This window comes from Suncus etruscus, chromosome 7 (genome assembly GCF_024139225.1).
Source record: "Suncus etruscus isolate mSunEtr1 chromosome 7, mSunEtr1.pri.cur, whole genome shotgun sequence".
Taxonomy (NCBI): Eukaryota; Metazoa; Chordata; class Mammalia; order Eulipotyphla; family Soricidae; genus Suncus; species Suncus etruscus.
In genome coordinates, this window is record NC_064854.1 from 78,988,251 (window position 1) to 79,013,207 (window position 24,957).

Here is a 24,957-nt window from a genome sequence, read left to right on the forward strand (position 1 = left end):
TTCTTGTGATGTGTGCCAGCCTCTGTGGTGTGAGATAGTACCTTATTGTTTTGATTTGCATCTCCCTGATAATTAGAAATAATGTGGAACATTATTTCATGTACCTTTTGGCCATTTGTATTTCTTCTTCAAGAAATTGTCTATTCATTCCTTCACCTAATTTTTTGATGGGGTTAGATGTTTTCTTCTTCTTCTTCTTCTTCTTTTTTTTTTTTTTTTTTTTTTTTTTTTTTGGTTTTTAGGCCACACCCGGTAATGCTCAGGGGTTACTCCTAGCTATGTGCTCAGAAGTTGCTCCTGGCTTGGGGGACCATATGGGACGCCGGGGGATCGAACCTCGGTCGGTCCAAGGCTAGCGCAGGCAAGGCAGGCACCTTACCTCTAGCGCCACCGCCCGGCCCCCAGATGTTTTCTTCTTGTTAAGTTCTATCAGTACCTTGTATATCTTTGATATTAGGTCCTTATCTAATGAGTAATGGGTGAATAGTTTCTCCCATTCTGTGGGTGTGTTTTCTATCCTAGGCACTATTAACTTTGAGGTGCAGAAGCTTCTCTACTTAATATAGTCCCTTCTATATATCTCTGCTTCCACTTGTTTGGAGAGTGCTGTTTCCTCCTTCAAGATGCCTTTAGTCTCAATGTAATGGACAGTCTTACCTATGTTCTATATACCTTATGGTTTCAGACCTGATATCAAGGTCTTTAATCCATTTGTATTTGACCTTTATGCATGGTGTAAGGTCTAATACCCATTCTTGATAAAAACTCTCATCAAGATGGGAATGGAAGTGGTAGTCAAGGCCATCTACCACAAGCCAATGGCAAATATTATTCTCAATATCAATAAAAGCCTTTCCTCTAAAATTTAGTACAAGGCAAGGCTGCCCTCTCTCACCAATCCTATTCATCATAGTGCTAGAAGTTCTTGCCCTACCGATTAAGCAAGAAAAAGATATCAAGGACATCCAGTTAAGAAAGGAAGAAATGAAGCTCTCACTGTTTGCAATGACACGATACACGCCATGGTCCTGTAATAAGAAACATGGCAGGGGCCGGGCGGTGGCGCTGGAGGTAAGGTGCCTGCCTTGCCTGCGCTAACCTAGGACGGACCGCGGTTCGATCCCCCGGTGTCCCATATGGTCCCCTAAGAAGCCAGGAGCAACTTCTGAGCGCATAGCCAGGAGTAACCCCTGAGCGTCACAGGGTGTGGCCCAAAAACCAAAAAAAAAAAGAAACATGGCATAGCACATAACGAAAGAAAAGAAAGGAAGAGAAAAAAATAAGTATAATTGGGGACAACAATTTCAATAATCACACCCAAACAGAGAAATCGACCAAAATAGATAGGTAAATAAAAATAATAATAACAATAATAAATGAAGGTAAAATATATATATATAAAATAACCAAGTTTTTGTGCTTTTTGTATTTTTGTTTTTTCCCTCCTGCCCTGGCACAGTAAATATTGGGGTCATTCGAAAAGGAATTCACTTGGCCTAAGAAATATGGGATTTCTCCGTCCTTGGAGTATACTGTCATGGGATCAATCCTAGACTTTGCTCAGGATCATTTACTCTCCCGGTGGTATATTTGTGGTGTGTGGAAGACTTCTGCTCTGTCCAGGGTGATACAATCAGAGCTCTGTGTTTAGAGGTCTCAGTATCTGCACAGATCCTGAGGTGGGACTTATGATGAAGTCAGTCTTTGTGGTTCTAGAGGTTCTGTTACCTCAGTGTCATTTTAATCCATCTTCTGTGGTTGGTGATCTTGGTCTTTGCACTGAACCTAGGATGGCACCTAGGATAGCGTCTTTCTTTGTGCTTCCAGAAGCCCCATTCCGTTACAATTGTCTCTGCCAGACCTTTGGGACTGGGGATCATGATTATTGTGCAGGTCATAGTTCAAACCCTAAACTAGGGCTTTTTTATTGGTCCCAAGATGTATGCTGTCTGGTCGTGGTTCTAGCAGCCAGTCAACTGTAAATCGCGATCTTGGCTTTTGGACCTACCAAAGGGTGCCAAGTCTTCTGGTTTTGTCTTGTCTTTAGCTGGTAAGGTAGGCTAATCTACTCTAAGGTCAAGTTGTTCGCATTTTCCTCGTTGTAGGGATATCATGATAGAGCTGGCCCTTGTTGTTGACCCCGCAGTATTAAGGCTGTCTCGGATGGAATTTGTTTCCTGCAGCTGTTGTGAAGAGCTGTGCCGTTTCTATGTCTGGGATCCAGGGTTCAAGGCTGGATGAATGGTATCTAATCACCTGAGGTCTAAGTTGATTCCACATGACATATTTTCAAGGTAGGAGATATCGCTGTATTGTAAATAACTATGAGTTCCTATCTCTAGTAGATAAGAGCTCTTTGTTTTTGTATGTAAGATTTCCCCTTTATTTAGTGTGCCTTTGCAGGGGGAAATGGTGCTACATTATATTGTCGGTGTATTTGGGGGTGGACAGAGGGGATAACAAAAACAGGTCACATACCCAAAAACAATAAAAAATAAAAAAAATAAAATAAAAGGAAATCAAAATGTATGTGCTCACAAATGTATATGTAGGACAGACATTTAAAAAATGAATAAATAAATTAAAAAAGAAGGAAAAAAAAAGATATAAAATGAGTTAGCGAAGTTTTTAAAGGACCAAAGTGGTGCTAAAGACTACCTTACATTTGGGGGAGAGCAGGTAAAGAGGTGGTGTATTACAGGTCTTATGCCTATGTTGGAAGTACATTTTTTCATGAAAAAAGTGTGCCTTTGCACAAAAAGATTGAAAAATAGTATGTTAAATCATCCTTGCATTCTTAGAATGAATCCTAATTGGTCATGGTGTAGGACCTTCTTTATGAGGAGTTGAATCCTTTTTGCCCAGCTTTTGTTGAGTATCTTTGCATCTGTGTTCAACTGTAGTTTTCTTTTTTTGTAGCAACTCTGTCTGGTTTTGGTATCAAGGTGATGTTAGCTTCATAAAAACTATTTGGAAGTGTTCCTGATTCTTCAATTTCATAAAAAAGGCCTGAAAAGGATTAGTAGTAGTTTCTCTTGAAAGGTTTAAAAGAATACGTAAGTGAATATATCTGGGCCTGGGCTCTTTTGTGGGGGAAGACTTTTAATTTTAATTTCCTCAATAGTCCATTTAGATATGCTAGACTAGAGCATCCTGGTTTAACTGTGGAAGATTATAAGAGTTCAAGAATTTATCCCTTTCTTCCAGGTTCTCGCATTTTGTGGCATAGAGTTCTCAAAGTAGTCTCTGATTATCCTTTGAATCTCTGCAGTATCTGTAATGATCTCTCCTTTTCATTTCTAAACCAGTATATTAAGTTTCTCTCTCTCCATTTCTTTGTGATTTTTGCTAATGGTTTATCAATCTTGTCTATTTTTTCAAAGAACCAACTTTGCTTTCATTGATCTTTTGGATTGCTTTTTTGATTCCCATTTCATTGATTTCTTCTCTAAGCTTTGTTAATTTTTGCTTCCTTTTGTTGATCATTTTCTAATTGTAAAAGCTATGTCATTAAGCTTTTTTTATATAGGCCCCTTTTTCCTTTCTTATATGTGCTGCAAAGAAATAAATTTTTCTCTTCATAGCGCTTTTGCTGTGTCACATCCATTCTGATCATTTGTGTCTTCATTGTCATTGTTCCCAGCAATGTTTTGCTTTCCTCTTGGATTTGATATCTGACTCACTGGTTGTTCAGTAGTGAGCTGTTTAATTTCCAGATGTTAAAGTTTTTCTTCTGTGTCCTTTGTAGTTCACATCTAATTTCAGTGCTTTGTGATCTGAGAAGGTAGTCTGTACAATTTCTATGTTGACTTTACGGAGATATGTTTTATGGGCCAGCATGTGGTTTATCCTGGAGGATGACCCATGTGCATTGGAGAAGAATGTGTATCCAGTTTTCTGAGGATGGAGTGCTCCACATATATCCACTAGTCCACTTTCTTACATTTCTCTTTTCAGACCTTTTATATTCTTGTTGTGTTTCAGCCTGGTTGACCTATCAAGAGGTGACAGGGCACTGTTGAGGTCTCCCACTATAATTGTGTTGCTATTGATATATTTTCAAGTTTGTCAACAATTGTATTAAATACTTTGTTGCTCCTTTATTCTGTGCATATATGGTTAGAAGTATAATTTCTTCCTGTTGTACATATCCTTTGATTAGTACAAAGTGTCCCTCTTTGTCCCTTATAACTTTTCTGTGTAAACTGATATTAATATGGCCACTCCTGCTTTTTTTTTCTTTTTGGTGTCATACCCAAAAGTGCTCAGGGTTTACTCCTGGCTCAACGCTCAGAAATCGCTCCTAGCAGGCTCGAGGGACCATACAGGATGCTGAGATTCAAACCACTGTCCTTCTGCATCTAAGAAAAAAGCTCTACCGCTGTGCTATCTCTCTAGCCCCCACTCACGCTTTTTTAAGGAAACTGTTTGCTTGAATGATTTTCCTCTATCCTTTGATTTTGACTCTATGTTTGTTCTAACTATTCATATATGTTTCTTGTAGGCAGCAAAATGTTGGATTCAGCTTTTTGATCCATTTTGCCACTCTGTGTCTCTTAACAGGTGCATTTAGTCCATTTACATTAAGAGAGATGATTGTCATGAGATTTAGTATCATCTTTGTGTAGATGTTTGGTGTGCCTGTTGGTCTGTCTTATCTTAAAATAGACCTTTCAATTTTTCTTTTAAGATTGGTTTTGAGTCAATGAGTTTTCTGAGCTGTTGTTTATCAGTGAAATTATGAATACTTCTTTCAAACCTGAAAGTGAGTCTGTCTAGGTGCAGTATTCTGGTGAAGCATTCATTTCATTGAGTTTTGTCACTGTATCCCACCACGGCCTTCTGGCCTTGAGGGTTTCTTGTGACAGTTCCACTATAAGTCTTAAGGATGCTCCTCTGAATGTAATTTCTTGCTGCTTTCAGTTTTATATACCTATCTGGGGATTCATCATTATGACTACGATGTATTATGGGGTGCTTTTCTTCAGGTCTCTTAGCTGGGATACATAAGGCATGCAGGATTTAGTTGTATATCATCTTTAGCTCTGGGAATTTCTCTGTAATGATGTCCTCAACTGTAGATTCTTCCTGGGGATTTTCTTCCTGAGTCTCTGGGACTCCAATGATTGTTGAATTTATCAAAGACTTCAATGTTCATCTGTTTACATTCCTTGAGACTTTTCTCCATTGTCTGATCATTTGCTTTAAAATTCTTTTCCAATCTCTTCTGCTATACGAAGTTACTCTGTATCTCATCTACCAGCTCACTGATTCTGTCCTCATCTTCTATTACTCTGTTAGAGAGGCTTTCCATTGAGGTTTTCATTTCATCTACCAAGTTTTCCAGTCCTGTTATTTCAGTTTGGAGTTTTCTGATTTCTGTCTGTGGTCTGTTCAGCTCAATCTATGCTTCTTTGAATTTTATGAGCATCCTCCATATTTCTTCGCTGAAGAAATATCAGAGAGGCTAACTAGGTGGTTGGGACTTTTCGAGTCATCTGAGCTGCCATCTTCATTCTCTATGCCTACTATTGGTTTGCGTTGTTTCTCCATTGTCACTCTTGTGCGGTTTATTCCTATGTATTATGGTGGAGTTCATTTGCTAGAAGGTGCACGTGGCCATGAAGCAAAGCAGAGAGGCCACGCTCCTCTGGCCTCCCCCTGCTTAGGCGTTCACAGGTCACCTCCATCTCCCAACTCCGCTGGAGCTTCTGTGCTGGGGTTGGTATTAAAGCCACAGCATTGATCAGGCAGGTGCCTCTTCCAATGGTGGCAACAGAAGCGACCTGGTCCCACCCTGCTTGGGCATTCCCAGGCCACCTCCATCTCGAAGTTTCAGCTTTGATCTCAAAACCACAGTGATGATCAGACAGGTGCCCCTTTCAATGGTGGCAGTGGTGGCGACCCAATCTCCCCTGGAGTTTCTCCAGGTCTCTCCAACATAGAATCCTGGGATAGGGAAAAAGAGGTTGCCAAGGGAAACATAAAGTGGGGCCTGATAGTTCTGTAGGGGTCCCTCCTCTGACACCTGTTAGCTCTATTTGCAAAACCCTTTACCTGACTCTGCCAAATTAATTGATTTTTAAAAAGGCAGAAAAGAATCCCCAAATGAACAAACTGGTTCACATTTTAGAAAAGTTCAATATATACACCTATTAACAAAGAAAATTTTTCTCAATGAAGTCTATATACAGCCAGTGACATCACATAATAAACATATCATTTTTTTAAAAACAGACAGGTTCTGATTTTAAACAAATTTCTCCAGGTATTATTCCAGCTATAGACTGTAAAGAAGTTCATCCATTTAATTGAGAAAATAATAGAGACACAGATGGAAGACAAACTGATCTTAAATTAGGCAATTCAGGTAGGAAAGGGGGCAGAAATTGGAGTTCGTGCTTAATTAAGGAACAGACAGGATTTGGGACATTTAGTGAATGTTTAAAACCACTGCAGCTGGATTTATAAAAGTAAGAAAACTAAGGAGAAAACCTTCTAATAGAGCTATATGGGTTGTTTAGCTCTAATTATATTATCTTCTTAGAAAATGCTCAAGCAAAAACAAATAGGGAACATAATTTTGGGAAAAAATATTGATCCTGACTCTGTTTAGAAGGCTAACTAAATGATGCCTAGCTAGTCGCATGTGGGAAGCTAAAATGACAACAAGACTACAAAGCATCAACATTCAACAATAATCAATATACTATTTTTAAAGGAAACTGATATTGCACTTCAAAATTTCATTTTTATTTTTGTTTGTTTTTAAGTTTCTGGGTTATAGCCAGCAATACTCAGGGGTTACTCCTAGCTCTGTGCTCCAGTGTTACTTGAGTGAACCATGTGGTATCAGGAACTGAACCCATACCTCCTGTATGCACAGCAAGTGCTCAGCCCACTGACCCATCTCTGTAGCTCTGTAACTATCAAATTTGAAAATGAATTTTCAGCTCTCCTCTCTTCTCTTTCCAGAACAATGCAGTCTCTGTCATTCACTCGGTTCCAATAAACCCATGCCCTGGGAAGGAACTGGAACCTCAGAAAATTAGAAAATGACTTATCAGAGAAAAGAGCATCAAAGCCCAACTGCAATGGAAGGGTACAAATAGAAAACTCATCTAAAAAGACAACAGACAGCAAATACATCAAAAAAGGTTTCCCTGCAGGAGAGTATCCTTGACTGGGGCAGAGATTAGGGAAGAGAGTACTTAATTAACAGAGGGTCCTGTGGGGTAGTATCAAAGTCTAAGGTGGGTTAGAGTGAGATCATATAGGAAGAGGTGTAGCAAAGGTGTTAGCAAAACCTTAATGGAGCAAAAATGAAATCATAACAGGAGAAAGACCATGATGATAAGAGGCTTAGTAATATAAAGAATTAAGATATACATGTGAAGTATCATCCCTTATATGTGAAAAAACTCAAGAAGTAGTGAAAAGCTTACAAATTGGCCTTACGAAACAGCTCAGCAGAGGAACTCACGTTATACCCACAATACTACATGTTTCTCCCATCACCACCACTTGTAACCCTGGAGTCCCTAGCACTGCCAAGGCCGGAGCAGCCTAAATTGTTAATCCAAGCAATGAAATCTCCAGACTAACTAGCCAAGCAATGCTTGGTTAAATACTGGTTTGGAAGCAAAAGAGGGAGGGAGGGAGAGAGGGAGGAAGGGAGGAAGGGAGGCAGGGAGAGCGGGAGGAAGAGAGGGATGGAAGAAGGGAGGAAGGGAGGGAGGGAGGGAAGGAGGGAAGAGGAAGGAAGGAAGGAAGGGAGGGAGGGAGGGAGGGAAGAAGGGAGGGAGGGAGGGACGGAGGAAGGGAAGAAGGGAGGGAGGGAAGGAGGGAGAAAGGGAGGGAGGGAGGGAAGGAGGGAAGAAGGGAGGGAGGGAAGGAAGAAGGAAAGGAGGGAGGGAGGAAGGAAGGAAGGAAGGAAGGAAGGAAGGAAGGAAGGAAGGAAGGAAGGAAGGAAGGAAGGAAGGAAGGAAGGAAGGAAGGAAGGAAGGAAGGAAGGAAGGAAGGAAGGAAGGAAGGAAGGAAAAAATAATTTATATACCTTATAAACAGACTCCAACTCTAACTTGGCTCCACTCAAACAGGGTGAAGAAGCAATAATATCCTGTTCATGAAGGTTCTTCTCTTCATCATTTATCTAAAAAAAAACATATTTTATATCATTTAAAAAATTTTCCTTAGCTTCAATAAACTACTTTCCTATTCTAGTTACATTCTACATTTATATAAAAACTGTGATAGCCTGATATTGCCTACCATTCTTAATATGATAAGAAATAATTACTATCAATAATGAAGTCAAGATATAGGAGAAAATTTAAAAACACTATGCCTTCAAATATCTACTATGTTAACTTCTTAAGACATCAACTAAAAGAACAATAACAGGGAAAAGAAAAGCAATGCAAAAGGAAAGAATAAAAGCTCAAGTTAATAGATTAAAAATGAGCATCATCCCAACTCAAGAACTATGAAAAATCTATATGCAGTTAAGAGTGGTCAATTTCTCAATTTTCTAGCACTATAAAACTCTTAAACACTTGGATTTTGGGGAACAATTACAAATCTATTGTCAAGACATAAACTTTTAAAAAGAACTGACTGACAGACATGACTAACAGACAAAATAAAGATCCAAGAAGGTGAAGTATAAACAATAAACTGATGAAAACATTTATGTTAACTTATATTCGGAATATATCTTAATAAATGTTGAGTGAAAGTAATGTAAAATCAAAAGTCAATATTCATTAGTTAAATAATAAAAGTAAATTATAATAATGTGGGAAACGAGAGTTATCTCAATGTGGTAGGCTATATATCATATTCAGGAGACCTGAGTTCAATCCTAAACAAATAAAACTGCTGGACAGAAATAAAACCAAAGCACCATCACAAAGTATGGCATTCCTACTCCCCATAAATAAATAGTAATAATAAAGTAGAAAAGCTTTCTACACATGAAATAGCAACAGTTCAAAAGATTCAGAATACACTGTATTGGAATACATCTTTGTTAGGACACACTGAATAAACGTATCAAAATGTCTTAGTAAACAACTAAAAATAAACTAAAAAGTTTGTTTTCAGAATCAATCTTCAATAAACAATAAAAATATACTAAAATGAAACTTTTCTCTATTACAATAAAAACCTGGATACACATTCTTCTCCAATGTACATGGGTCATTCTCCAGAACAGACTACATGCTGACACATAAAACATACCTCCATAAAATAAAGAGGATAGAAATCTTGCAGGCTACCTTTGCTGACCACAAGGCTCTGAAATTAGATGTGAACTATAAAGCCACACAGAAGAAAACCTTTAACAATTGGAAATTAAACACCCTGCTACTGAACAACAAGTGGGTCCGAGATGAAATCAAAAAGGAAATCAAAACTTTCCTGGAAACAAATGATAATGAAGACACAAACTGCCAGAATGTATGGAACACAGCAAAAGCGGTCCTGAGAGGAAAATTTATAGCTCTACAAGCACACATCAGGAAGGAAGAAGGGGCATACCTGACGAACTTAATGACGCAGCTCAAAAAATTAGAAAATGACCAACAAAAGAAACCAAAAATAGGGAGACAGAAGGAAATAACAAAGATGAAAGCAGAACTCAATGAAGTGGAAAACCAAAAAACAATCCGAAAGATCAATGAAAGCAGAAGTTGGTTCTTTGAAAAAATAAACAAGATTGATAGACCATTGGCAAAACTCACAAAGAAAGAGAGAGAGAGAGAAATCTGATAACCCGTATTAGAAATGAAAAGGGGGAGATCACGACAGATATTGCAGAGATCCAAAGGGTAATCAGAGACTACTTTGAGAAACTTTATGCTACTAAACATGAGAACCTAGAAGAAATGGAAAAATTCTTGGACACTTATAACCTTCCATAGTTAAGTAAGGAGGATGTAGCATATCTAAACACCCCCATCACTACTGAGAAAATTGAAACTATAATCAAACATCTGCCAAAAAAGAAAAGCCCAGGCCCAGATGGATTTCTTAATGAATTTTTTCAAATATTTCAAGAGGAACTACTACCAATCCTAGCCAGGCTCTTCCATGAAATTGAAAAAACGAGAACACTCCCAAACAGCTTTTATGAAGCCAACATCACCTTGATACGAAAACCAGACAGAGATGCTGCCAAAAAAGAAAATTACAGATCAATATCCCTGATGAATGCAGATGCAAAGATCTTCAACAAAATCCTGGCAAATAAGATCCAATGCATCATCAAGAAGATCATACACTACAACCAAGTAGGTTTCATCCCAGGAATGCAAGGATGGTTTAACATCCATAAATCTATCAACATCATACACCACATCAACAAGAAGAAAAATAAAAATCACATGATCATATCAATAGATGCAGAGAAAGCATTTGATAAGGTCCAACACCCATTCTTGACCAAAACTCTCAGCAAGATGGGAATGGAAGGAACCTTTCTCAATGTAGTTAAGGCCATCTACCACAAGCCAATGGCAAATATTATCCTCAATGGAGAAAAACTAAAAGCCTTTCCTCTAAATTCTGGTACAAGACAAGGCTGTCCACTCTCACCACTCCTCTTCAAAATAGTACTGGAAGTTCTTGCTATAGCGGTCAGACAAGAAAAAGGTATCAAGGGAATCCAGATAGGAAAGGAAGAAGTCAAGCTCTCATTTTTGCAGATGACATGATACTCTACTTAGAAAACCCTCAAGACTCTACCAAAAAGCTTCTAGAAACAATAGATTCATATAGCAAGGTGGCAGGCTACAAAATTAACACACAGAAATCAATGGCCATTTTATACAACAATAATGATAGGGAAGAGATGGAAGTCAGGAAGGCAATCCCATTCACAATAGTGCCACACAAACTCAAATATCTTGAAGTCAACCTGACCAAAGACGTGAAGGACCTATACAAAGAAAACTATAAAGCCCTGCTCCAAGAAATAAAAGAGGACACACGGAAATGGAAACACATACCCTGCTCATGGATTGGCAGGATTAACATCATTAAAATGGCAATACTCCCCAAAGCATTATACAGATTTAATGTGATCCCCTTAAAAATACCCATGACATTCTTCAAAGAAGTGGATCAAACACTTATGAAGTTTATCTGGAACAATAAACACCCTCGAATAGCTAAAGCACTCCTAGTAAAAAGGAAAATGAGAGGCATTACTTTCCCCAACTTTAAACTGTACTACAAAGCAATAATTATCAAAACAGCATGGTACTGGAATAAAGACAGATCCTCAGATCAGTAGAATAGGCTTGAGTTCTCAGACATTGTCCTCCAATTACCTAATTTTTGACAAAGGAGCAAGAAATCCTAAGTAGAGCCGGGAAAACCTCTTCAACAAGTGGTGCTGGCAGAACTGGTTAGCCACTTGCAAAGAAGCGAACATAGATCCCGAGTTAACATCATGTACGAAGGTAAAATCCAAATGGATTAAAGACCTTGCTATCAGACCTGATACCATAAGGTATATAGAACAACACGTCAGTAAAACACTCCATGACATTGAGACTAAAGGCATCTTCAAGGAGGAAACTGCACTTTCCAAACAAGTAGAAGCAGAGATCAACAGATGGGAATACATTAAACTGAGAAGCTTCTGCACCTCAAAAGAAATAGCGCCCAGGATACAAGAGTCACCCACCAAGTGGGAGAAACTATTCACCCAATACCCATCAGATAAGGGGCTAATATCCAAAATATACAGGGCACTGACAGAACTTTACAAGAAAAAAACATCTAATCCCATCAAAAAATGGGGAAAAGAAATGAATAGACACTTTGATAAAAAAAGAAATAGAAATGGCCAAAAAGCAAATGAAAAAATGCTCCTTGTCACTAATCATCAGGGAGATGCAAATCAAAACAACGATGAGATACCACCTCACACCACAGAGATTGGCACACATCACAAAGAATGAGAACAATCAGTGCTGGCGGGGATGTGGAGAGAAAGGAACTCTTATCCACTGCTGGTGGGAATGCCGTCTAGTCCAACCTCTATGGAAAGCGATATAAAGATTCCTCCAAATTCTGGAAATTGAGCTCCTATTCAACCCAGCTATTCCACTCCTACGGATATACCCTAAGAACATAAGAATACAATACAAAAACCCCTTCCTCACACCTATATTTATTGCAGCACTATTCTCAATAGCCAGGCTCTGGAAACAACCAAGATGCCCTTCAACAGACGAATGGCTAAAGAAACTATGGTACATATACACAGTAGAATATTATGCAGCTGTCTGGAGAGATGAAGTCATGAAATTTTCCTATACATGGATGTACATGGAATCTATCATGCTGAGTGAAATAAGTCAGAGGGAGAGAGATGCAAAATAGTCTCACTCATCTATGGGTTTTAAGAAAAATAAAAGTCATTTTTGCAACAATCATCAGAGACAATGAGAGGAGGGCTGGAACTTCCAGCTCACTTCATGAAGCTCACCACAAAGAGTGGTGAGTCCAGCTATAGAAATAGCTACACAGAGAGGTTGGAGAGATAGCACAGCAGCGTTTGCCTTGCAAGCAGCCGATCCAGGACCAAAGGTGGTTGATTCGAATCCCAGTGTCCCATATGGTCCCCCGTGCCTGCCAGGAGCTATTTCTGAGCAGACAGCCAGGAGTAAGCCCTGAGCACCGCCGGGTGTGGCCCAAAAACCAAAAACCAAAAAAAAAAAAAAAAAAAAAGAAATAGCTACACAGAGAACTACCATAATCATGTGAATGAATGAGGGAACTGGAAAGCCTGTCTGGAGTACAGGTAGGGGTGGGGTGGGATGGAGAGAGATTTGGGACATTGGTGGTGGGAATGTTGCACTGGTGAAGGTGTTCTTTACATGCCTGAAACCTAATCACAATCATTTATGTAATCAAAATGTTTAAATAAAGAAAAAAATCCAAAATATCCAGCGATAGAAGTTATGTAAACTGCAATATAATTTGATGTTTCAATAAAGCAAATTTTATTATTCAGATCAGCCTAACATAGAAATCAAAGAAAAGGACTTTTAAAAGCATATTACTGAAAACACAAAAGATTAATATACAAAGTTGGACCCACATGTAGCAGCGCACTTAACATAAGGCACTCCTGCTCAACTGAAATCAGTCATTAGAAAAATTGTAAGCATCGGGTGATCCCTCGCTCAAACATCCCACACATTCAAGAGAAGCAAACACCTGTCCTTTTAAGAGGAAAACACATTCAAAGCACACCTAATAAACATCTACAAATTTTCAAATATAATATAAATCACATATTTATGTAAGAGGCATCACAACCAAAATAAAAAGCCTCAAAGTATTTGCAATTATGGCATACTTACTTGTACAATAGTCAAATATATGAATATGATAAATATATGAATATGATAAATATATGAATGGAAAACAATATAAAGTGATTTTTTAAAAAGGGGATGAAAAAAGAAAGGCAACTAACTGATTAGGAGAGAATTTTTGCACTCAACACATCAGGTCAAGGGTTGATTTCTAGGATATACAAAGTACTCTCAAAAGTTAACTCAACAAAACTCAAAAACCCATTTAAAAAATGGAGAGGAGCTGCACAGGCTCCTTCTCTCAGGAAGATCAACCGACGGCCAACAGACACATGAAAAATGTTCATCATCACTTATCCTTAGGGAAATCCAAATCAAGATAATAATGAGACATCATCTTATACCAGTGAGGATGGCACATATCAAAAATAACAGAAACAATCTCTGTTGGTAAGGATGTGGTGAGAAAGTAACTTACTTCCATTGCAGGTTTTAATGCTGCCTGCTCCAACCCCTGTGTAAAACAATATGGAGGGTTCTCTCTAAACTCAAAATTGAGATGTCATATGGCCCAGTAATCCTCCTTTTGGATATCTGTCCCCAGGACAGGAAAACATTCATCCAAAAGAATATATGTAAATCACTATTCACTGCCACACCTGTACAATAGCTAAGAATTGGAATCAACCTAGATGCCCAACAACAGGTGAGTGGATGATGAAGATGTGGTACATATATACAATGAATACTGCATAGCTGTAAGGAATGATGCCATCATGCAATTTGGAGCAATATGAATGGAACTAGAAGATATTATGCTAAATGAAGCCTTAAAAAGAAGGATAAATACAGAACGATACCACTTAAATGTGGTATTTAAAATACTGCACCAAGTAATATAATGGTCTAATTGGTAGTTGTCCTGAACACCAATAGCCTCAGAGTATAGCTAGGAGAAGCAACTGAGTGGAAGAGGAAAAACAAAAAAACTTGTATTCTCTTCTATACTTCAAAGAGATCTTCAGCAACAGATACAGCTGTATAAATTGAGCAGGTGTCCAATCAACTGTTCTTTGTAGTCATCTGTAATAATGTTCTAATGTTTTTATCCACAGAAATTGGTGAGAATGTATTTGGAAAATATGGACTCCGACTAACAGTGCTCACTATAAAAAATATTACTGTCTAATTTTACTATGTCTATAATAGCTCCTTGATCTTTCTGTCTATTGTGGTACTTGGTCGCCCTAGTTTAACATTGCAATGCTATAATATATTAGACTCAGAAGATAGTGCTCATTAAAATGATGTCACAACACAAATTCTAATCTTTTCCTTTTTACTTGATTATGCCTGCTAAATGTAATAAATATGATGTTTTTGTTTACAGATAGCAATGGAATATGCAACTGCAAGTTGTAAACTCCTGCTCAGAGTTCAGTCATTGAATATGTCATTGTAATCTGTTTTAAATTTTACCATTATACCGTAATGCTCATGATTTTCGTTTGCTTTTAGAAAAGAAACCTGGTGATCAGGACCCTGTAGACAATTCTTCATTTTCTAGACTCCTCTTACAATGCTCATTACCTTAATAGCTTAAAGTTTTCCTCCAATGATGATTCGTCTAAAAAAAGAAAAACCTTTCCATATGACTTGCCAGCTTTACATTTTTTAAGCGTTCTGGCCTATTCCACCTGAGTCAGCTTTTCAACTAATATCCCATGAAATGATCCTCAGTGTCTATGTGTGAGCATGAAAGTATGTGTTGGACACCTCAATGTCTAATGCCCATCTGTAACATAAATAATGTCTGTCTATGTTGTATATTGTCTTTCCCCATTATATATAATCCTTGCTCCCTACCCCCTCCCACTTACCACCTAACAAATCCTTTTATAGCCCTTTACTCTCTCACCACCCATCTGTTATGTTCCCCCATTTAACCCTTTTTACCCTCAATTCTTTTTTTTTTTTATTTAAACACCTTGATTACATACATGATTGTGTTTGGGTTTCAGTCATGTAAAGAACGCCACCCATCACCAGTGCAACATTCCCACCACCAATGTCCCAAGTCTCCCTCCTCCCCACCTAACCCCTGCCTGTACTCTAAACAGGCTCTCCATTTCCCTCATACATTCTCATTATTAGGAAAGTTCAGAATGTAGTTATTTCTCTAGTTAAACTCATCACTCTTTGTGGTGAGCTTCCTGTGGTGAGCTGGAACTTCCAGCTCTTTTCTCTTTTGTGTCTAAAAATTATTATTGCAAGAATGTCTTTCATTTTTCTTAAAACTCATAGATGAGTGAGACCATTCTGTGTTTTTCTCTCTCTCTCTGGCTTATTTCACTCAGCATAATAGATTCCGTGTACATCCATGTATAGGAAAATTTCATGACTTCATCTCTCCTGACAGCTGCGTAACATTCCATTGTGTATATGTACCACAGTTTCTTTAGCCATTCATCTGTTAAAGGGCATCTTGGTTGTTTCCAGAGTCTTGCTATGGTAAATAGTGCTGCAATGAATATGGGTGTAAGGAAGGGGTTTTTGTACTGTATTTTTGTGTTCTTAGGGTATATTCCTAGGAGTGGTATAGCTGGATCATATGGGAGCTCGATTTCAAGTTTTTGGAGGAATCTCCATATCGCTTTCCATAAAGGTTGAACTAGACGGCATTTCCACCAGCAGTGGATAAGAGTTCCTTTCTCTCCACATCCCCGCCAACACTGTTTATTCTCATTCTTTGTGATGTGTGCCATTCTCTGTGGTGTGAGGTGGTATCTCATCGTTGTTTTGATTTGCATCTCCCTGATGATTAGTGATGTGGAGCACTTTTTCATGTGTCTTTTGGCCATTTGTATTTCTTTTTTGTCAAAGTGTCTGTTCATTTCTTCTCCCCATGTTTTGATGGGATTAGATGGTTTTTAATTCTTAACTCCTCAGAAACTGCAAAGTTCCTCCCAACCCAGCTAGCTGCCAATCAGCTCCCAAAGTAAAAAGTCAGATTCCCAGCCTGCCTTGCCTCAACCCAAGAAGATGCTGCTGATTTGCTCTTGATAGCCTCTTTTTCCCCATCTCCATTCCCTATGGACTGTTGCTTGTTACCATATTTGGTTTCTGAGAAGCCCCCAGCTCGAGACATTTCCTGATATGTAACTGCTGGGAGACAATTTTCAAACTCCACAAAATCATGTCGCAGGCTGAAGCTGTGCTCCAGATTTTATCCTCCCCCATCAGACTATTTCAAAAGACTTAAAGGAACATGTATATCTCCTTCAAATATTTCTTTAGACGTATTTCCTTAGAAGGTATAATTCTTATTGTCTATCTTCTTATGTAGCAGCAGTTTTTGCCATTCCTTTTTTTTGGATCTACTGAGCAGGAAATTCTAGTAGACTCTCAGAGTTCATGTTAGAACCTGGATATTGGGTCTGTTTGGCTTGTTATTTTTAGCCCCATATGCCCCAGTAGTACCATGTGGCATTGTTCCTTTTTGCATAGGCACATTAAAATGGTGAAATCTGGGGCCGGGCGGTGGCGCTAAAGGTAAGGTGCCTGCCTTGCCTGCGCTAGCCTTGGACGGACGGCGGTTCGATCCCCCAGTGTCCCATATGGTCCCCCGAGCCAGGAGCAACTTCTGAGCACATAGCCAGGAGTAACCCCTGAGCGTTACCGGGTGTGGCCCAAAAACCAAAAAAAAAAAAAAAATGGTGAAATCTTACTTGTGGAAACAAGTTCTTATCTAATAGGGATAAGAACACATAAATTTTATAGTGCAGTGGGGCCTTACACCCCTGAACACTTGTCACAATGACTAGGCTTAGGCTCCAGGAGATTGAAGATTGGCCATTCACCCCTGAACCTTGGATCCCATCTATGGAACCACCATGGTTTTCTGCACCAGAAATCAGTTTTCTAACCCTGGCATCGATTGACTCCAGAGTGGGTTCATATGACACCCGGAGGACTTGATAACAACAGCAACTTGCTTTCAGAGCAGGGCTCCCTGCATTGTCACCTAATGATGAAAACAGAAGATGCTCTGTGTCACCCTAACTTCAACATAGGATCTGTTAAAAACAAACAAATAAACAAAAAGAACAGAATCTCTAACTACAGAAACCTGACCAAGACATCTGTGATTGTGAAGAATTTTTACTGGGACCACAGATAAAGACTTTGGGGTTAGACAATTTAGTATGTCTGGAACTAGTAGTTGGTCTTATGCCAGGATGCTTCATGGGTAAGGTCTCCCTGTTTTTAGGCCAAAAGTTTTTTCTATTTCCCCCATATTTATTTGTGCCTATGCAAACAAAAATAAACAAAACAAAACCTTGCCACATAAACATACACACACACCTTTTTTTTATTAAGTTGGATTTTAATCTCTTATCTTTTAAATTGGGGCTCCTGCCTTTTTCATAAACATTGGGACATGGATTACTTTATTTAGTTTTTTTTTTTTTTGGGCCACACCCTGTGACGCTCAGGGGTTACTCCTGGCTATGCGCTCAGAAGTTGCTCCTGGCTTCTTGGGGGACCATATGGGATACCGGGGGATCAAACCGTGGTCCGTCCTAGGCTAGCGCAGGCAAGGCAGGCACCTTACCTTTAGCGCCCCGGATTACTTTATTTTACCACATATTCCCATATTTTTCTATAAAACTAAGAAGAAAGGATCAAAGAAAGGCTGGAGCCAGGGGCCAAGTGGTCTCAGATGCAATGATGGGGAAATAAGGACAGAACTAATATATCCAAGCCAAAGTCATTGATAATAGAATCAAGGGACCTAAACATTAACAATATAAACTTAAAGAAGCCTGTTAAACAGGCAGGCCAGGTGGCAAAGGTAGTGGTATAGGATGTACTCTGGGGCCATTGATAGAGCGAGGTAGATACTGGTAGTGGGAAGGACCCTGAGTCACTGTATAGCTCAAATTCAACTATGAAGAATTCTTTGATCACAATTATTTCAATAAAATAAAATTTTAAAAAATATAGTTATGTATGAAGCCCTATCAGCAACAGTAATGGAAATTACCAAGTGCCTCTATAAGAAATAAACTAGTAACTGGTAGGCAAATGAGAGTGTGGGGGCATTGATGAAGGGATCAGTGTTAAAATACTGTATGCCTAAAACCCAATCATAGATAAGTTTGTAATTTCAAGGTGACTAAAAATAAATAAATAAAATGCAGTAAATATGGGTGTTGGTAAAGGAATTACAACTAGTATAACATAACTACTTAACAAAAACAGCTAACCACATTTATTTTAAGTTCTAAAACAAGCAATCTAATATGGGAAGAAAAATTTGAACAGCTTGGCTCTTGAAAGGCAGGGACACAGATTTACTTAAGAGGGGCTGACGTGAGAGGGCCAGAGCGGTGGCTCTAACGGTAAGGCATCTGCCTTGCAAGCGCTAGCCTAGAACAGACTGCGGTTCGATCCCCCGGTATCCCATATGGTCCCCCCAAGCCAGGAATGATTTCTGAGCACATAGCCAGGAGTAACCCCTGAGCGTCAACAGGTGTGCCCCACACACACAAAAAAAGAGAGACATGAGAAAATTTTCACAGGTTGGAGCCAGAGAAATAGCACAGCTGTAGGGCATTTGCCTTGCAAGCAGCCAACCTGGCAGGAAATAGGTTTGATTCCGGCATCCCCCAGTCTGCCAGGGGCGATTTCTGAGTGCAGAGCCAGGGATGACACCAAAGTATCACTGGATGTGGCCCAAAAGCCAATCAATCAATCAGTTAATCAATGAATAAAGTTAAAAAAAATTTTTTCACAGGTAACAGTAAAATCTTCCTGATCAAACTTTAAATCCCAGAAGTATTTGTCTTTAAGAAATCATAAATGGAAAGTCGGGCCGGAGGAAACTGCCCCTGCTGTGTGATTAGCAATTGGAAGAGACTGTGCATGTCACCTGTGCGTGTTTCTCTACTGTCCTGTGTCCTGAACCTCTCCTGAGTGGGGCGAGAAGGACCCAGCAAAATCGCTCTCCAAGAGGCTCCAAAAGAGCACGGACTCTCCACTTCGCTTTGCGGCCGTGCGCTCTTTCTAATGAATGAACCCCACCATAACACTCAGGAAATATCACACTACACATGTGATAATGGGGAAATCTTGCAGGCAAACACCATGCACAGAGATGAAGATGATAGATCTGATGACCCAAAAAATACCAAACATCTGATTAACCTCTCAGATAAGGAGTTTAGAATAGAAAAAATGGAGGAACCTCATGGAAATCAAAGAAAAGCTAGCTCTAGCTGAACAGAACACAGACTCCAAACAGAAAACTCCAAACTGAAATAACAGATCTGAAAAACACAGTAGCTGAACTGAAAAACTCAATGGAAATCCTCTCCAGCAGTATAACAGCAGCCGAGGACAGAATCAGTGAACTGGAAGATCAAATGCAGAATAACTCCATACAGCAGAAGAGATTGGAAAAGAACCTTAAGGCAAACTATCAAACAATGGAAAAAGTACTCAAAGAATGTGAACAGATAAAAATAGAAGTCTTTGATAAACTCAACAGAAACAACATAAGAATCATTGGAGTCCCAGAGCCCAGGAAGGGGATCCTCAGGAAGAATCAACAGTCAAAGACAACATCACAGAGAAACTTCCAAAGCTAAAGACTGCATGCAATCAAATCCTACATACTCGAAGAGTACCAGCTAAAAAGGCCCGAAGAAAAACACCCCAAGACACATCCTAGGCACAATGACGAATCCTACAGATTGAGAAAAAATACTGAGAGCAGCAAGATCAAAAAGAGAAATTACATTCAAAGGAGCATCCATAAGATTTACAGCAGACATGTCACAAGAAATTCTCAAGGCCAGAAGACAGTGGTGGGATATTGTGACAAGACTGAATGAAATGGAGGTTTCACCTAGAATACTGCACCAAGCCTAAATCACGTTCAGGTTTGAAGGAAGGATAAGCATGGATAAGCAACAGCTCAGAAACTTCACATATGAAAAACCAGCCTTAAAGGAAAAACTAAAAGGTCTACTTTAAGGCAAGACAGACCAACAGACACACCAAACTTATACACAAAGATGACATTAAATCCTATGACAATCATCTCCCTCAATGTCAATGAACTAAATGTACCAGTTAAGAGACACAGAGTGGCTAAATGGATCAAAAAGATGAATCCAACCTTAAGCTGCCTACAAGAAACACACCTGACTCAAAATCAAAGACTGGAAGAAAATCATCCAAGCAAACAATACACTTAAAAAAGCTTGGGTAGCCATATTAATATCTGATGACACCAAATTTATACTTAGAAAAGTTTTAAGGACAAAGATGGATGCTTCGTACTAATCAAGGGATATCACAATAGGAAGAAATCAAACTACTAAATATATATGCATATATGCACCCAATGAGAGATCAACAAATTATCTAATACAATTATTGACAAATTTGAAAGAGAATATCAATAATAACACAATAATTGTGGAAGACCTCAACACGGTCCTGTCAACAGTTGATAGGTCAACCAGACTGAAACCCAACAAAAATATACTAGCTCTGAAAAGAGAAATGGAAGAAAGAGGCCTAGTAGATATATATAGACACCCCATCCCCAGAAACCTGGATACACATTCTTCTCCAATGTACATGGGTCATTCTCCAGGATAGACCACATGCTGGCACATAAAACATACCTCCATAAAATTAAGAGGATAGAAATTTTGCTGACACAAGCCTCTGAAATTAAATGTGAACTACAAAGGAACACAACTGGAAATTAAACAGCCTGCTACTGAACAACCAGTGGGTCCGAGAGGAAATCAAAACTTTCCTGGAAACAAATGACAATGAAGACACAAACTATCAGAATCTATGCAAAAGCAATACTGAGAGGGCTCCTCCAAAAGCAGCTGGTTGAGGTACAGTGATTAATATGACAGCTAGAGGGAGACAGAGCGCCTCCTCTGTGTCCCATAAAAGCTGAACAGAGGACTGAGCACAGGAAAGCCACATACCCGGCAGCTGGATGAAATTCGGAGGTTGGTAACTCAGCTCCTCTGTGTGCCCTAAAAAATGAAGCAGGACAAACAGAAGACTGAGCACCGAAAAGCTGCATACCAGTGACGACACCCTGTGGCTGGATGGGATGCAGTGCTGGGTAACTCAGCTCCTCTGTGCCCTGAAAGATGAAGCAGGACAAGCAGAGGACTGAGTGATGATGCCTGGCAGCTGGATAAAATGTGGCAGTGAGGGGCACAGATCACTTGTCTCTGAAGCTGGAGTAAGTTTCAGCAAGCTGTATAGTGGTATATAAGACAACCCCCGACTTTTATGAAGTTTTTCATGAATTAAAAAGTCATCTTATACACTGGAAAATGTAGAGGCATGCAGCATGCATCTCTCCATTATCAAGGGAAGCACGCACCAGACGTGGCTTTTGGTTTTCCTGGTACAGTGCCTAATTTTCTCCCAAGAAATATTTCAGCCAGAAGGCCTGTTGGAGAAGTCAATCTTGGCCCCTGCGTGGATTACTGGCTATATTTCTGACATAGCTGTAACATGGGTCCCCATACAATGCATTTTGTGTGGTCTCAATTATTTCACATTTCATATTCATCCGCTCGTGAACCTGCTTTCTTCCGTGAAGGTTTTCTAACTCCACTATGGTTTTGTTTAGGGACACAAGACGTCTGCAGCAGGAAAATATGGTATTTTGTATTGACTAGAAGAAATACACAGACTCTATGCACAGAAATGCATAGAGAAGTGCTCTATCAGGGTGTGTGTGTCCCACCTTTTCAGCACTGCAGGCAGGGCTTTTCTTACATCCCCAGGTACACACTTTGCATGGTGCTGGACCCCTTCCACGACCTGGGTGTGCTGGGGGCGTGGTCCCACCTATTGCCAGTCAAAGACTTGGGAGGAGAAGCATTTGATTATCATTTTAATTTCCTCTATAGTAATAGTTCTGTTCAAAATTCCAGATCACCTTGGTTTAACCTTAAGAGGTTATAGGAGTCCAAGAATGTATCCATTTTCTTCCAAGTTCTCTTGTTTTAGATTATTAAAGTAATATCAAATAACCATTGAATTTCTGTAGTTTCTGTAATTTATGCTCTAAATTTTATTATTTCCTTTCACCTGCCCACTTTCAGCTCATCTTATTGGTAATTATTCCAATTTCTTAAGTTGTGCCACTAAGTTATTCATGTGACCCCTTTCTTCCCTTTTGATGAATGTTTGCAAAGCTATATATTTTCTACTTAATATTACTTTTGCTGGAACTAGAGTGATGGCACAGTGGTGGGGTGTTTGCCTTGCATGCAGGCAACTCAGGACTGACCCAGGTTCAATTTCTGGTGTCCCATATAATCCCTAAGCCTGCCAGGATCAATTTCTGAGCATAGAGCCAAGAGTGACCCTGAGCACTGCCAGATGCGGCCCCCCACCAAAAAAAAAAAAAAAAAAAACAACAACAAAAAAAAGAAAGAAATTACATTTGCTGTGTTCCACAAATTCTGATCATTCAGGTTTTCATTCTCATTTGTTTCCAAGAATCTTCTGATTTCATCTTTAATTTCCTGTCTGTTCCCACTGCTTGTTGAATAGTACTGTTTAATTTCATGTCGTTAATTACTTCCATTTTCTTTTTTGTAATTATTTCCATTTTCATTGTGATCTAAGAATAAACTTGATACGATTTCTATCATAATGATTTTATGGAGGGTTTTTTTGTGGGTTTTTTTCTTTGTTTGTTTGTTTGGTTTGGTTTTTTGGGTCACACTCGGCAGTGCTCAGCGGTTATTCCTGGCTCTGTGCTCAGAAATTGCTCCAGGCAGGTTCACAATACCAAATAGGAAGCTAGAATTCGAACCACCATCCATCCTGGATTGGCTGCATGCAAGGCAAACACCCTACTGCTGTGCTATCTTCTCCAGCCCAGAGGTATGTTTTACAATTGGAGAATGTCCCATAAAGAAGTATGTGTATTCAGCTCTGTGGGGATTTAAAAAATAATAAATGTATATAGATATATAGATATCTATGTAGATAGATACACACATTCTTTTTGGCTTGGGGCTATACCTAGTGGCACTCAGGGGTTAGTACCTGGTTTCTATCAGGAATTTCTGATAGAAATAATTGAGTGCTCTGCACGCTCTCAGAAACTACTCCTGGCAGATTTGGGGAACCATGTGGAATGCTGGGTATCAAACACAGGTCAGCATATGCATGCCCTACCTGCTGTGCTATCACTCAGCAGCTATTACTCTTCTGAGAGGTATTCCCATGTATTTTTCATTTTATCTACCAACTTTTTTAGTTATATTTATTTGAAATTTTCTCATTTTACCTCATATCCTCTGGATTCTTACTGCTCTCTACATTTCCTCTCTAAATTATATAAGTAGATCTTTTTTTTTTTTTTTTTTTTTTTTTTTTTTTGGGTCACACCTGGCAGCACTCAGGAGTTACTCCTGGCTCTATGCTCAGAAATCGCCCCTGGCAGGCACAGGGGACCATATGGGATGCCAGGATTCAAACCACCGTCCTTCTGCATGAAAGGCAGACACCTTGCCTGCATGCTATCTCTCCGGCCCATATAGGTAGATCTTTAGAACTACCATCTTCAGTCACTAAGTGTGGTAGGGTTCTGTACTGTTTTCCTATTGTGACATTTGCAGTATAGTGGTGTTTTTTATATGTTGTGGGGCTCCTTGAAGTAATACACAGCCACAGAGCAAAGCAGAGCAGCCATGATCTTCTAGTAAGAGTTTTTGTCCAATTCAGCTTTGGAGCTTCACTCACTTGCTGGCAACCCCCCTCTTTCATTCTAGGTACTTTCTATTTTTCATCGTCAGAGATTTCAGTCAACATCAAACACTTCTTCTGCTCCATGTCCCTGTTAGGATGCCACTTGCCAGGGACCAGTCCCAATTAAGAGGCCTGAAGTAGAAGTGCCACAGGATTAAGAAAAAAAAAACAGATATAAGAAAGAAAATTATGGGGCTAGTGGAGTTCACAGCCTCATGGACTTCCTTCACCTTCAAACCAGAAACTGAAGATCAGTTTCATTCTGCCATCATTCCTAAATAAGTTAAAAAAGAGTCCTTGAAATGGCAGGAGGGTTAGTACATAAAGCACTTGCCTAGCATGTGACTTACCAAGGCATGATCCCTAGTGTTGTCACAAATGTTCCACCAAGAACCGCTGGCAGTGACCCTTAAGCAAAAAGTTGGGAGAGCCCCAAACACTGTCAGTTGTGGTTTAAACCCTGACTTTCCCAACAAAAAAAGGAACCTGATGAGGACATTTGACTCAGTAAACAGATATTGTTCCAAAAGTAGTAAATAGACAAGTAGGAATTATCTGTGCAGAAGAAGAGTTGGACTCCTGCTGGACTCCTATGCAGCCACATATGAGCACAAATGCCATGAGCTACTTTCCAAGCTTTATAGGCATTTAAGTTCTCCTCTGCTATAACAGCAACTGAAGATCCAATTAAAGATAGCTTATCCAATCTGCTTCATTTCATCCCAATAAAACTGTGCAGGGCTGCTATGAGCCCTCAGCAGACAAAAGGCATAAGTGTTTAAAGACACCTTTTAGTCAC

At 39.3% G+C, this 24,957-nt stretch overlaps 1 protein-coding gene across 1 annotated transcript in view; it reads right to left on the minus strand.

The window, feature by feature from the left end:
• The window catches only part of PRIM2 (DNA primase subunit 2), a 244,655-nt gene that overhangs the window by 180,844 nt on the left and 38,854 nt on the right, over positions 1-24,957 (minus strand). The window contains exon 6 of the mRNA XM_049777644.1: positions 8,057-8,152. Within this exon, the coding sequence (XP_049633601.1) occupies positions 8,057-8,152 (96 nt within the window). The remainder of the gene's footprint in view (positions 1-8,056; positions 8,153-24,957) is intronic.